This window comes from Arachis hypogaea, chromosome 7 (genome assembly GCF_003086295.3).
Source record: "Arachis hypogaea cultivar Tifrunner chromosome 7, arahy.Tifrunner.gnm2.J5K5, whole genome shotgun sequence".
Taxonomy (NCBI): domain Eukaryota; kingdom Viridiplantae; phylum Streptophyta; class Magnoliopsida; order Fabales; family Fabaceae; genus Arachis; species Arachis hypogaea.
Genome location: NC_092042.1, coordinates 72,313,651 through 72,327,309, shown reverse-complemented (window position 1 = coordinate 72,327,309; position 13,659 = coordinate 72,313,651). Strand labels below are relative to the sequence as shown.

Below are 13,659 nucleotides of genomic sequence, written 5' to 3'. Positions count from 1 at the left end.
TCAGTACTCACACTACTCAGTAATGCAGTGCTTCTATGACAAAAAAAAAACGCTTAAAATATGCGACGTTAAAATGTACAAAAAGATAATAGAAATGAATATGCATTGAATTGACTTATCAATTATCATGATATACACATGATGTATCTATATTATACTATACGGAAAGTGTTCACATATGGCAGTGCATTTGTGCGGAACGTGATGTTCCGCATTCTTGAATCGTTCAGATATAGTATAAAATAGTGGCATGGTTAAGATTAGGGGCACTAGGTATTTGGTGAAAAAGGGTCTGCAGTACTCACGGTGGGGTGTCAACGGGATGAAAAGTTATTCATTCAATAAGCAATAAGTTGGCATTTATGTCCAAAGGTGAGCTGTTGCTGAGAAGTTATAATGGCGTGGTATGTGGAAGCCGAGCCGAGTGGAATTGGCTTGGGCCAATAGATTTTTTTTATTCCTTTTTCGCATGGTTTGGGTCTTATTGCATGGTTTGGGTCAGTTAAATTTTATAAAAGAGAAATGATGTGTTGCATGGTTCTAAAAATGGTGCTTCCCAAAAATTAGAATGTGAACATGGTTTTATTGTTGTTGCTATTTAGAAAAAGACTACGTAAAATTGGCTTAGCTAGTAAGTGTTTTTGTGCTGTTATTATTTATTGTCTTGTAATTAGTTCTTAAATAATTATTAGTGCTTAAATAATTAGGAATATTTAAAATAGAGTGATTAATACACAGTAAAAAATTATTTCGTTGAGTTACCATCAAATTTTGGAAGAGATGGGTGGTTAGTATGAACTATATTGAATAGTGTGAGCCCATAATAAAAATATTTTGTTATTTTATGTTAAAGCCAATTTTTTGTAATGTAATTGTATTATGATAAAATTTGTGAGTGACTTATGTATGTAATATGCCTATATGCATGTTAAAAATTTGGTTAAAGTTATGAGAAACAATTTTTTCTTACGAAAATAATGTTTTAAGTATTGTATGGAAAAAATAAATTTGAAATCCAAGTTCTGTCCGCAGATACACACCGTATGGAGTCCTTCACACATCAACAACCCTCCGCTGGACCAGCATGATCTCCCTCTCACTCTATTTTACCATCTCTTACTTTGGTGTTGCACAAATATTAAAACAATTGTGTTACTGGGCAGAAAAATGGTTTGGGCCCAAGCCTCTAGAGTTGCTCTATCATTACCCTTTAAGAAGCCACTCACCAAGTCCAAAAAAAAAAAAAAACAAAAGGAGCCACTCACCTTTTGTGCATTTTTTCATAGTCATTTTCAAAGTTATATTCGTCTTTTTATCCTTCACTAACAAACAAAATTCAAGAGAGCTACTTAATCGTAAGCTGAATTTCATGTTCCGCACTTTTTGACCGACATATGGGATAATTTTCCTATACTATTTATTTGTTCATAACTTGGTTGCCAAACCTAAAATAAGTGAAATTCAATTAATATATAAGAGCTTTATTGACTTTACGGGGTCAGATTCGACGACCTCATCATCAGTCCTATTTATTTGAATTAATAACTAAATTTTACAAGGCTATAACTTTTTTTATTCATCTAAAATGGAAATTTTAATAATTTTTTAATTAAAAAAATAATTATCAACTATTAAATATGGAACTATTTTAAAAAATGGTTATTCACTTTACATCTATATTTATAAAATACTTTACAAATATCACTCTTATTTTTATAAAAAAATTAGACGTCGGACAAATCACCTAAAAGTATTTAGACATTACGTTATTATATCAGCAAAAAACGTTAGACAAATCACCAAATTGTTTAGAATTAGACCTTATATTCAAATTTAAAACAATCCAATTTTAGATAACTCTCAAAAGTCAAAACACTACTATATATTAATTTTATCATTTTTTCATATAACTTATTTTTCTTATTATACTTCTATTGCAAATCTACGTTACACTGCTATATGTAATTTTAAATTTTTATTTTAATAGTTGATTACTTAGATAAAAATATCTCTCTTAAATATTTAATTAAGAATAAAATACATTTTTTTCTGAAATTAAAAAAAATAAAAATATCCTTAATTTTTAATTTAATTCAATTTTGTATCAATATCAAAACAAATTTTAATTTTATCTTTGTCATCAAATTTGTTATGGTCAAATATTAATCAACCATTCCTTTTCCATTTTTGCACTTAATCTCATCTCATTAAATCATCATCCATAAGGAAAAGTATATGAAACCAACTAATAATCAGCCAAGAATAGAACAACATAATTAATTATAATTAGTTTTATTAATTTATAATTTAATTTGTTTTTTAAATTATTGTTGACCACGTTCAAAACATGAGAGAAGATATACTAGTGATAGGAGAGAATCACGAAACAGATGCTTTGATCATTAATTAGTTGGTTCCATATAAATTATGTTTTATTAATGCGTAACACATAAAATATAGAAATCATATCTAAAACCATCCAATTTACAAGAAACATCCGTGTGCCTATCAGTAGCAACATCCGGTTAAAGTCACCGGTGCCTCTGATTTACCAGTTGGCTGATTCTTAGCTTATACAGAGTTGTTGGTTGCCTAGCATTATTGCATCCATAAATCACCGTCTCCTACTCCCCCAACCCCATCCCAGCATCCCTCCCATCCCCATCTCCTACCCCTAACCCCAACTGATTCCACCGCCACCAATCACCACCTCTCATCCCATTGTCATCTCCCTCAGCCCCAATCACCCGCTCGTGTCTCATTGTCACGGGCTCCAACTCCAACGGCTGTTGCTACCATTGTCGCTTGTGGGTCTTCCTTGCTACTGCTGTCTTAGCCAACCAATACACAGTCTTAAACGCCATCTCTCCTTCTCTGTTCTTGATCTCTGGATTGTTTTGAAAATTTTAAATTGAGGGATTTCGGTTGTTGAATCCTCCTTTTCGCTGTTGTTGTTGGTGATGTGGTGGCGGTTGTGGTTGTGATTGAGTGACGCGAGGAGAGGTGGGAGTTACAGATGGGCTACTGGCGGTGGTAATATGGAGAGAGAGAGAGGATGAGGCATCAGAATTTGGGGATGTGAGAATGTTGATGGTGATGGTGATGTGGGAGTGAGAGATGAGGCAGTGAAGTGGGGTCGTTAGTGAGCGTGAGGGTGGAGAGAGGACGATGAGTCACGGGTATGGAGGCGGAGAGATGAGTTGCATAAGGTGGTGGGGATAGGTGAGGGCTGGTGAAGTTGATGTTGGAGACAAAGAAGTGATGGTGGTCGGGGTGGAGATGGGTGAGGGCATCGTAGAGTTGATGATGTGAGAGTCGGTGAAGACACGGTGGTGTTCATGATGGAGACAACCGGGGGGGGGGGGGGGGGGGTTACTACCGTTAACAGGGGTTAATGAATTAAAAAATGTCCCCTTTTTTTTGGGGTACTTAGGCTGCACGAATTGGATTAGATATATCCTATAATTCTATTTGATTCGTATTGCACTCGTTGGATCGGATCGAATATAATATCTACAATTTTTTTTTAAGTTAGATCGAATCGGATATTGGGTATATTCGCATAATTCAAAAAAATTGTTTTAAGGCTCTTTTTGACTCTAGAAAATCTATTTTTTTCAAAGTTCTGAAAATCCGACCGGATCGGCCGGTTGAACCGGTTCAACCAGAAATTGACGGTGCAAGTGGTCCAATCCTTCCTTTATAATCGTTCGAAAGAAAACCGGTGAAAAACCGGCAAATCGGCCAAGAATCGGTTGGTTGGGCCGGATCAGTAACCGGCCGGTTCGGATAAAACGGCGCTGTTTTTAAACTTGTAAAAAAAAAAAATGGATCCACCGATCCAGTGATCCCTCGTGACCCAACCCTCCTCTTCCCCCGATCATTCATTCATCCATGTTCTGGAGAACTCTGAATTAAAGAAACCCTAGCCGCGTTGCCCTCCGCCTAACCCAGCTCCTCAGCGTTGCCTTCTAACCCAGCTCCTCTTCGGCTCTTCATCTTTGCTGGCTTCTCGGCACGGACCCAGGTTAGTGGCTTCTCTTCTTCATCTTCACTTTGGTTACTACCGTTAACAGGGGTTAATGAATTAAAAAATGTCCCCTTTTTTTGGGGTACTTAGGCTGCACGAATTGGATTAGATATATCCTATAATTCTATTTGATTCGTATTGCACTCGTTGGATCGGATCGAATATAATATCTACAATTTTTTTTAAGTTAGATCGAATCGGATATTGGGTATATTCGCATAATTCAAAAAAATTGTTTTAAGGCTGTTTTTGACTCTAGAAAATCTATTTTTTTCAAAGTTCTGAAAATCCGACCGGATCGGCCGGTTGAACCGGTTCAACCAGAAATTGACGGTGCAAGTGGTCCAATCCTTCCTTTATAATCGTTCGAAAGAAAACCGGTGAAAAACCGGCAAACCGGCCAAGAATCGGTTGGTTGGGCCGGATCAGTAACCGGCCGGTTCGGATAAAACGGCGCTGTTTTTAAACTTGTAAAAAAAAAAAAATGGATCCACCGATCCAGTGATCCCTCGTGACCCAACCCTCCTCTTCCCCCAATCATTCATTCATCCATGTTCTGGAGAACTCTGAATTAAAGAAACCCTAGCCGCGTTGCCCTCCGCCTAACCCAGCTCCTCAGCGTTGCCTTCTAACCCAGCTCCTCTTCGGCTCTTCATCTTTGCTGGCTTCTCGGCACGGACCCAGGTTAGTGGCTTCTCTTCTTCATCTTCACTTTGGTTACTACCGTTAACAGGGGTTAATGAATTAAAAAATGTCCCCTTTTTTGGGGTACTTAGGCTGCACGAATTGGATTAGATATATCCTATAATTCTATTTGATTCGTATTGCACTCGTTGGATCGGATCGAATATAATATCTACAATTTTTTTTTAAGTTAGATCGAATCGGATATTGGGTATATTCGCATAATTCAAAAAAATTGTTTTAAGGCTCTTTTTGACTCTAGAAAATCTATTTTTTTCAAAGCTCTGAAAATCCGACCGGATCGGCCGGTTGAACCGGTTCAACCAGAAATTGACGGTGCAAGTGGTCCAATCCTTCCTTTATAATCGTTCGAAAGAAAACCGGTGAAAAACCGGCAAACCGGCCAAGAATCGGTTGGTTGGGCCGGATCAGTAACCGGCCGGTTCGGATAAAACGGCGCTGTTTTTAAACTTGTAAAAAAAAAAATGGATCTACCGATCCAGTGATCCCTCGTGACCCAACCCTCCTCTTCCCCCAATCATTCATTCATCCATGTTCTGGAGAACTCTGAATTAAAGAAACCCTAGCCGCGTTGCCCTCCGCCTAACCCAGCTCCTCAGCGTTGCCTTCTAACCCAGCTCCTCTTCGGCTCTTCATCTTTGCTGGCTTCTCGGCACGGACCCAGGTTAGTGGCTTCTCTTCTTCATCTTCACTTTGGTTACTACCGTTAACAGGGGTTAATGAATTAAAAAATGTCCCCTTTTTTTTGGGGTACTTAGGCTGCACGAATTGGATTAGATATATCCTATAATTCTATTTGATTCGTATTGCACTCGTTGGATCGGATCGAATATAATATCTACAATTTTTTTTAAGTTAGATCGAATCGGATATTGGGTATATTCGCATAATTCAAAAAAATTGTTTTAAGGCTCTTTTTGACTCTAGAAAATCTATTTTTTTCAAAGTTCTGAAAATCCGACCGGATCGGCCGGTTGAACCGGTTCAACCAGAAATTGACGGTGCAAGTGGTCCAATCCTTCCTTTATAATCGTTCGAAAGAAAACCGGTGAAAAACCGGCAAACCGGCCAAGAATCGGTTGGTTGGGCCGGATCAGTAACCGGCCGGTTCGGATAAAACGGCGCTGTTTTTAAACTTGTAAAAAAAAAAATGGATCCACCGATCCAGTGATCCCTCGTGACCCAACCCTCCTCTTCCCCCAATCATTCATTCATCCATGTTCTGGAGAACTCTGAATTAAAGAAACCCTAGCCGCGTTGCCCTCCGCCTAACCCAGCTCCTCAGCGTTGCCTTCTAACCCAGCTCCTCTTCGGCTCTTCATCTTTGCTGGCTTCTCGGCACGGACCCAGGTTAGTGGCTTCTCTTCTTCATCTTCACTTTGGTTACTACCGTTAACAGGGGTTAATGAATTAAAAAATGTCCCCTTTTTTTTGGGGTACTTAGGCTGCACGAATTGGATTAGATATATCCTATAATTCTATTTGATTCGTATTGCACTCGTTGGATCGGATCGAATATAATATCTACAATTTTTTTTTAAGTTAGATCGAATCGGATATTGGGTATATTCGCATAATTCAAAAAAATTGTTTTAAGGCTCTTTTTGACTCTAGAAAATCTATTTTTTTCAAAGCTCTGAAAATCCGACCGGATCGGCCGGTTGAACCGGTTCAACCAGAAATTGACGGTGCAAGTGGTCCAATCCTTCCTTTATAATCGTTCGAAAGAAAACCGGTGAAAAACCGGCAAACCGGCCAAGAATCGGTTGGTTGGGCCGGATCAGTAACCGGCCGGTTCGGATAAAACGGCGCTGTTTTTAAACTTGTAAAAAAAAAATGGATCCACTGATCCAGTGATCCCTCGTGACCCAACCCTCCTCTTCCCCCAATCATTCATTCATCCATGTTCTGGAGAACTCTGAATTAAAGAAACCCTAGCCGCGTTGCCCTCCGCCTAACCCAGCTCCTCAGCGTTGCCTTCTAACCCAGCTCCTCTTCGGCTCTTCATCTTTGCTGGCTTCTCGGCACGGACCCAGGTTAGTGGCTTCTCTTCTTCATCTTCACTTTGGTTACTACCGTTAACAGGGGTTAATGAATTAAAAAATGTCCCCTTTTTTTTGGGGTACTTAGGCTGCACGAATTGGATTAGATATATCCTATAATTCTATTTGATTCGTATTGCACTCGTTGGATCGGATCGAATATAATATCTACAATTTTTTTTTAAGTTAGATCGAATCGGATATTGGGTATATTCGCATAATTCAAAAAAATTGTTTTAAGGCTCTTTTTGACTCTAGAAAATCTATTTTTTTCAAAGTTCTGAAAATCCGACCGGATCGGCCGGTTGAACCGGTTCAACCAGAAATTGACGGTGCAAGTGGTCCAATCCTTCCTTTATAATCGTTCGAAAGAAAACCGGTGAAAAACCGGCAAACCGGCCAAGAATCGGTTGGTTGGGCCGGATCAGTAACCGGCCGGTTCGGATAAAACGGCGCTGTTTTTAAACTTGTAAAAAAAAAAAAAATGGATCCACCGATCCAGTGATCCCTCGTGACCCAACCCTCCTCTTCCCCCAATCATTCATTCATCCATGTTCTGGAGAACTCTGAATTAAAGAAACCCTAGCCGCGTTGCCCTCCGCCTAACCCAGCTCCTCAGCGTTGCCTTCTAACCCAGCTCCTCTTCGGCTCTTCATCTTTGCTGGCTTCTCGGCACGGACCCAGGTTAGTGGCTTCTCTTCTTCATCTTCACTTTGGTCGTCTTCTTCAATTTTTGCTCCATTTCTGATTTTTCTTCAAGTCTGCTTCAATTTTTGTTCAACTCTGCTTCAATTTTTGTTCAAGTCTGCTTCGGTCTTGGTTCAAGTCTTCTTCAATTTGTTGAAGTTTTGATGGTCCTTGAAGTTTGGTTCTGAATATTTTGTTACTCTGTTTTCTAATTGCTGTAAATGTTTGAAATTTTGTTACTCTGAAAGTTTGGTTCTGGATCTGTTATTCTGATGGTTTGAAGTTTGCTGTGAATGTTTAAAGTTTTGTTACTCTGATGGTTCTTTTAATTTTTCTTTGGTTACTGATGGCTTTGTTTAGTTTCTGAATGCTTGGTTCTTCTTCTTACTTTTAATTTCTGATTTTTTGTTCAAATAATGTTGCTAAGTTCTTTTTCTTCTTCCTTGCTAATGTTCTGTTTAATTTAGTGTCATCACTATTGAGTCTGTTTCAGTGTTTTGAATGTCTAATACTCTAATTTGTGATTTTTGAATCTGAAATTAATTAAATCATTGATTTTGTGTTGTTGAAATTGTTGATTAAAATGGATTTGTTATGCTGCTGTTGCCGTTTTTTAATTTTTAAGTATGATGTTTCTTAATTTTTGTTGAAATAGTTGTTGATTTCAGGGTTTAGAGTGATTAGTTGTTGGTGGTATTTAACTTTTGTTGCTGCTTCTTTTTTCTTTCTTCTTTTGTTTCTTACTGATTTTCTGCATTGCATTTATGTTTGACATTGTTATTGCTTTAGCTGTTGAGCTTGTATCTTGATAATGTGCTTCTGTTGCTTTAACTCTTTCTAATGCTAACTTATAACAAAGTTTTCTTCTGGCAGGTTTATCTTAGACACTTTTGAGTTGCATTGCGGAACACATCCATGCACAAATACTGGAGGTATTACAAGCAACCTGCTTGGAGGTTTATCCAGCTGTTTTAGGAGATGCATATTCAGCATATTATCTATGGATCCTATGCTACATCATATTGCTTTTATCATGGATGGAAATCGAAGGTTTGCAAAGAAGAGTAACTTGGCTGAAGGGATTGGTCATAAAGCTGGATTTTCATCTCTCATTTCCATTCTTAGGTATTATTATGAATTAGGAGTGAAGTATGTAACTGTCTATGCATTCAGCATCGATAACTTCAAAAGAAAGCCTAAAGAGGTGCAATCCTTGATGGAATTGATGCGAGAAAAGATTGAGGAGTTGCTTCAAGATGAAAGCATTATCAATGAATACGGTGTTAAACTACGTTTTATTGGAAACTTGCAGTTATTGGCTGAACCTGTAAGGATTTCAATGGAAAAGGCAATGAAGGTCACTGCCCACAACAAACAGAGAGTATTGTTAGTTTGTGTAGCCTTAACTACCTCATTTTTTGGTGTCATTCCTTTTATACTATTTAACTTGAGTTTGTATATTAATAAGATTATATGAATTTGATTGATCACATTTAATGTAGTTTTTTAAATTTGAAAACTATTTTAATATTTATATTATACTATAATTATATTTTAGGATGTTTATTTATAATTTATTTATTATTTTATTTTAAAACGGTTTTTCCGGTTGAACCATCGGTTAGACCAGTTGGACTAGTAAACCAGTGAACCAGTAGTTAGAACGGTTTGATGACCGGTCCGGTTTTTCAAACTTGATTTTTTTCACTTGTTTAAATCTATTTATTCCTAAAATATTATCAATAAAAGTACTATTGAATAACAAAAAAAATAATAATAATAACACAAGATATAAGTTTAATTATTTTAAATTAAAGTACAACATAAAAAATAAAAAAAGATATCATAAAATTCATAAAACAACACACTAAAATTCATATCACATTAGGGTTTATTTTCTTAAACTATGTTATTTATATGAGACGTGCGGATATGCGGATCTGCGGATCGGATCTGCAGATATCACTGCCAAATCCGCAATCTGATCCTACCATAATGCGGATCGGATAATATCCGTAAAATTCAGATCGGATACGGATAATTACTGCGAATATGCGGATATTATCTGATCCATATGCAGCCCTAAAAGTACTCGATGAAAAATGGAGGATAAGTACTCAATATAAAATTTCAGTTCAAGCTTCAAAATTTTAGTATCTTAATATTTTTAAAAAAGTAAAAATTACAGAAGATAAACAAAATTTGAATAGGGAATTAAAATTTTAATATTTTATACTTAAAATATTTTTATTTTAATTAATTAATTTTAACTTTATCTTTCATTTAAATTAAATTTAAACTTTATTCTTAGTCGTCCTTCACTTCTTCATCTTCTCATTCTTTTTTAAAGGCATCCGATTGTAATTTTTGTATCGCCAGTGTCAAGACAGCTACCTCGTCGTCGTCATCGTAACCACTGCTAGGTAGGTGAGTCACCGTCGAAATTCATTTTTCTAATTGTTATATTCTGATCTCCTCATTTTCTCTTACATAGAACAACATTCGAGGAAACTAGTTGCAACCTCACAGTCGAGATCAACCACCCCTTTATCGTCATCATAGCTTTTGCGACCTAGGTTAGTTATAGCCATTTTTTTTCTGATTTTATTTATTTTTCTTTTGTTGTGACCTAATTTTTGTGAATTTGGTTGTTTGTTCTAATATATAAACTATAGCCAGTTTGAAAATTTTTAATAGTATAGAATTGAATTTCAATCTGGATTGAATTGGATTCTATTGTTTGGAATGAATTAGTAAAACTATAAAATTGAATTAAATCCCAATGTTTGAAATGTTTATCAAATAAATTAAAATTTTATAATAAACAACTTTACTCTTTATTAATATAATATTATATTTAAATAATAAATATATTTATTTATTTATTAAATTATATAAAATAATTAAAAAAATTGCATTTTTAACTAAAATTTTCTTCAACTAAAATTTATTCACATCATTTTAAAAATAAAAAATTATATTGATCTAAAAATATTAAATTTAAAAAATATTGTTATTAATTAAAAAAATTAAATGATTCTTCATAGTTGATTCCAATGACAAACCAACAACCAAAAAGTAAATATGAACTATCAAAAACTAACTTGTTGAATGGTTTAATAACATAGCAACAAGTAAAAAAACTAGTTATTAATAGTAAATTATAACAACTAATTTATATTTATTAAAATAGAATAAACTACTTTTTGCTAATGTCATGATTAACCAAGGTTCTAAGAACCAGACCGGTTATTAAACTGTTCTAATTACTGGTTTACTGGTCTAACTGGTTTAACCGTGGTTCAACTAAAAAAAAGTTTTAAAATAAAATAATAAATAAATTATAAATAAATATCCTAAAATACAATTATAGTCTAATATAAATCTTAAAATATCTTCCAAAATTAAAACATTACATAAAATGTTATCTTCCAAATTAATAATCAACATAGTCTCAAGTCTTAAAAAATGTCAGTACAATTAACCACTCAGAAAAAAAATGATCAATTATCATGTTCTAGCCAAACAACTTAAGGAGCAATCACACGAACACATATCTAGTTTTGGATTAATATAACTTCTTAAAAACTTGAAAACTATGAAAGAATGACCATAGGAAGCGCAAGACATGAATCATCATCATACAAATATTTTCACTCTTCTTGTTCTAGGATGATAGTGTAGTCTGAGACCTTTCAAGGTTAATCCGAGCCTCTTTCTCTTGAACAAGAGATTTTGTTGCAGCCTTGGGTTTACAAGGAGAATAAAAAGTATAAGTTTGAGATTAAAAAATGTCCTTTGCAATTTATATAAAACAATTTACTCTTGAAATTTCGCTGAGAGGAAAAATCTAATTTACTGATCTTCCTGTCTCTTCCTTTATTAACTTCTCTTGCAAAGAAGTGCAATTCCTTCTCATTTCCACAATAATTGAATTCAGTTCTTCTTCCTTGATTTAGTGTGAATACACATTGATGATTACCAAAACAACTAAGAATCTTGGTTCCATCTTTGATCTCAAACTCAAATAATTAACCGAAACAAGCATTGATGCCAACATATAACAAACCAACTCAAGGAGCTTGAAACAACAGGATCTTAACTAACCTTATAATTGAATCTGTCTTTACTCTTGGACTTCTCATTTAGCAAGGCTTCAACATCCTCTCTAGTGAACTCTATTACACCATAATCCAACCCAGCATTGCTAGGTGAAAAACTACTAGGGCCATGTTGTTGATCATTTCCACCATTTGCAACTGCAAAAGCTAGCCTTGCTCTTCCATTAACAGGAGTCCACACCATTTTTCTTGAACTCTTTTTAGCTCTACTTGCTCCTCTTGAAACCAAAAACAATCAGCAACAAAAATTAAATACCAGCAATAAATAATTACCCTAACCCTCACATCAATAACTATTTTAACAAAAATTCAGAAACATCATATTAAAAAAATTTAAAAATTGCAGCAGCAGGTCAGTAGCATAACAAATCCATTTCAACAATATAATTTCAACAACACAAAATCAATGATTTACTTTATTTCAGATTGAAAAATCACTATTTATCAGACATTCAAGTTTCAAAACAAACTCAATAGAGCATAAAAGGAAATCACTAAATAGTGCCACTAACACTGCGAGCAAGATGATGACGGACGACGAAGACACGATGGTGAGCAGCTCGAACTCGAAGCCTCAAACAGCAAAGCTAGAAGACGATGCGACGATGATGTAGAAGCTAGCGTGTGTTTGGTTGGTGTCCATGTACACCAAAGACATAGACACGATGGTACATGTCCATCGTTTGTTTGCTGAGACACAAATCTTTAAGACACAGTGACCTACAAGTGTACATGAAATACATGTTTTCAGTGTCTCTCATTTGAGCTGAGACATTGAGACACAATTAATTAGACACATAATTTTACATTTCTATCCCTTTTTTTTTGAAATACCAATTATGTACCTTGACCCTAACCCCCTTTTTCCCCATTATCTTCTTCATTTTGAGTTTCTAACACCAGAAAGGTAGAAACCTTCCAACATCCAGGTACATTCTTCCTCTTCCGTTATCCTCCCTACATCTTTCTTCTTCCATTGTTGTGTCCCTCCCTCATCCCTCCTCCCTCTTTCATCTTCTTTTGTCACTATCCTCTTCCCTCCATTATTCCTCCCTCTGCCACCACCGCTACCTCCATTCTTTGCCACTCATCCAGATCTGTCACCTACCACTGCAGCTCACGGCGCCGTCATCGTCCACCTCTTGCGACCCAGCAACTCATAGCGTCATCGTCATCCACCTATCGCGACCCATGATGACAAGTCATCTTATACTAGTTTTACAAGCCTTTTTCATCTATTTTTACTTGGTTTTCACGCATTTCTTATGCAATAGGTAAGTATTTGGATGAGAAATTCATGGTTGTCTTGATTCAATCAAACATTGTTAAATTAGTGCATTTGCATAAGATTTATGCAAGAATTGTTAGATGATATGAATGATGCAAAATCTTATGATTATGCCAAGGCTTTGATGTATTTGTTTGGTTGATGATAGGTAAGGAGGAGCAGAAGAAAGGGTGAGAAAGAAGCAGAGAAGGCAACGTTGGTGGCCAAAGTTGGCCCACCAACATTGCCATCCATCATTCCAAGGCTTGCTGGCAAAGTTGTAGAAAAGGGTGCCAACGTTGGATGGAATGTTGGTGAACCAATGTTACCCCCAACGTCTTCGATAAAAGCCTAGAAATTGAAGTTGGAAAATTAGCAGCGACGCGCACGCGTGGGTGACGCATACGCATACGTTCCACGCCGACGCGTACGCATCGCCCACGCGTGAGCATCGCTGCTAATTTTTTAACTTCAATTTCTAAGCTTTTATCGAAGACGTTAGGGGTAACATTAGTTCACCAACGTTCCCTCCAACATTGGCACCCTTTTCTACAACTTTGCCAGCAAGCCTTGGAACATTGGATAGCAACGTTGTTGGGCCAACTTTGGCCACCAACGTTGCCTTTTCTGCTTCTTTCTCACCCTTTCTTCTGCTTCTCCTTACCTATCATCAACCAAACAAATACATCAAAGCCTTGGCATAATCATAAGATTTTGCATCATTCATATCATCTAACTATTCTTGCATAAATCTTATGAAAATGCACTAGTTTAACAATGTTTGATTGAATCAAGACAAGCATGAAT

The 13,659-nt window shown here is 36.1% G+C and overlaps 1 protein-coding gene across 1 annotated transcript; it reads left to right on the top strand.

Annotated features, from left to right (window-relative positions):
* The first annotated feature begins 8,464 nt into the window (after window positions 1–8,464).
* LOC112701586 (dehydrodolichyl diphosphate synthase 6-like) lies at window positions 8,465–10,040 on the top strand. The gene is made up of 2 exons (XM_072198854.1): window positions 8,465–8,850; window positions 9,959–10,040. Exons 1-2 carry the CDS (start codon window positions 8,465–8,467, stop codon window positions 10,038–10,040), a joined length of 468 nt encoding a protein of 155 aa, XP_072054955.1.
* The last annotated feature ends 3,619 nt before the right edge of the window (window positions 10,041–13,659 follow it).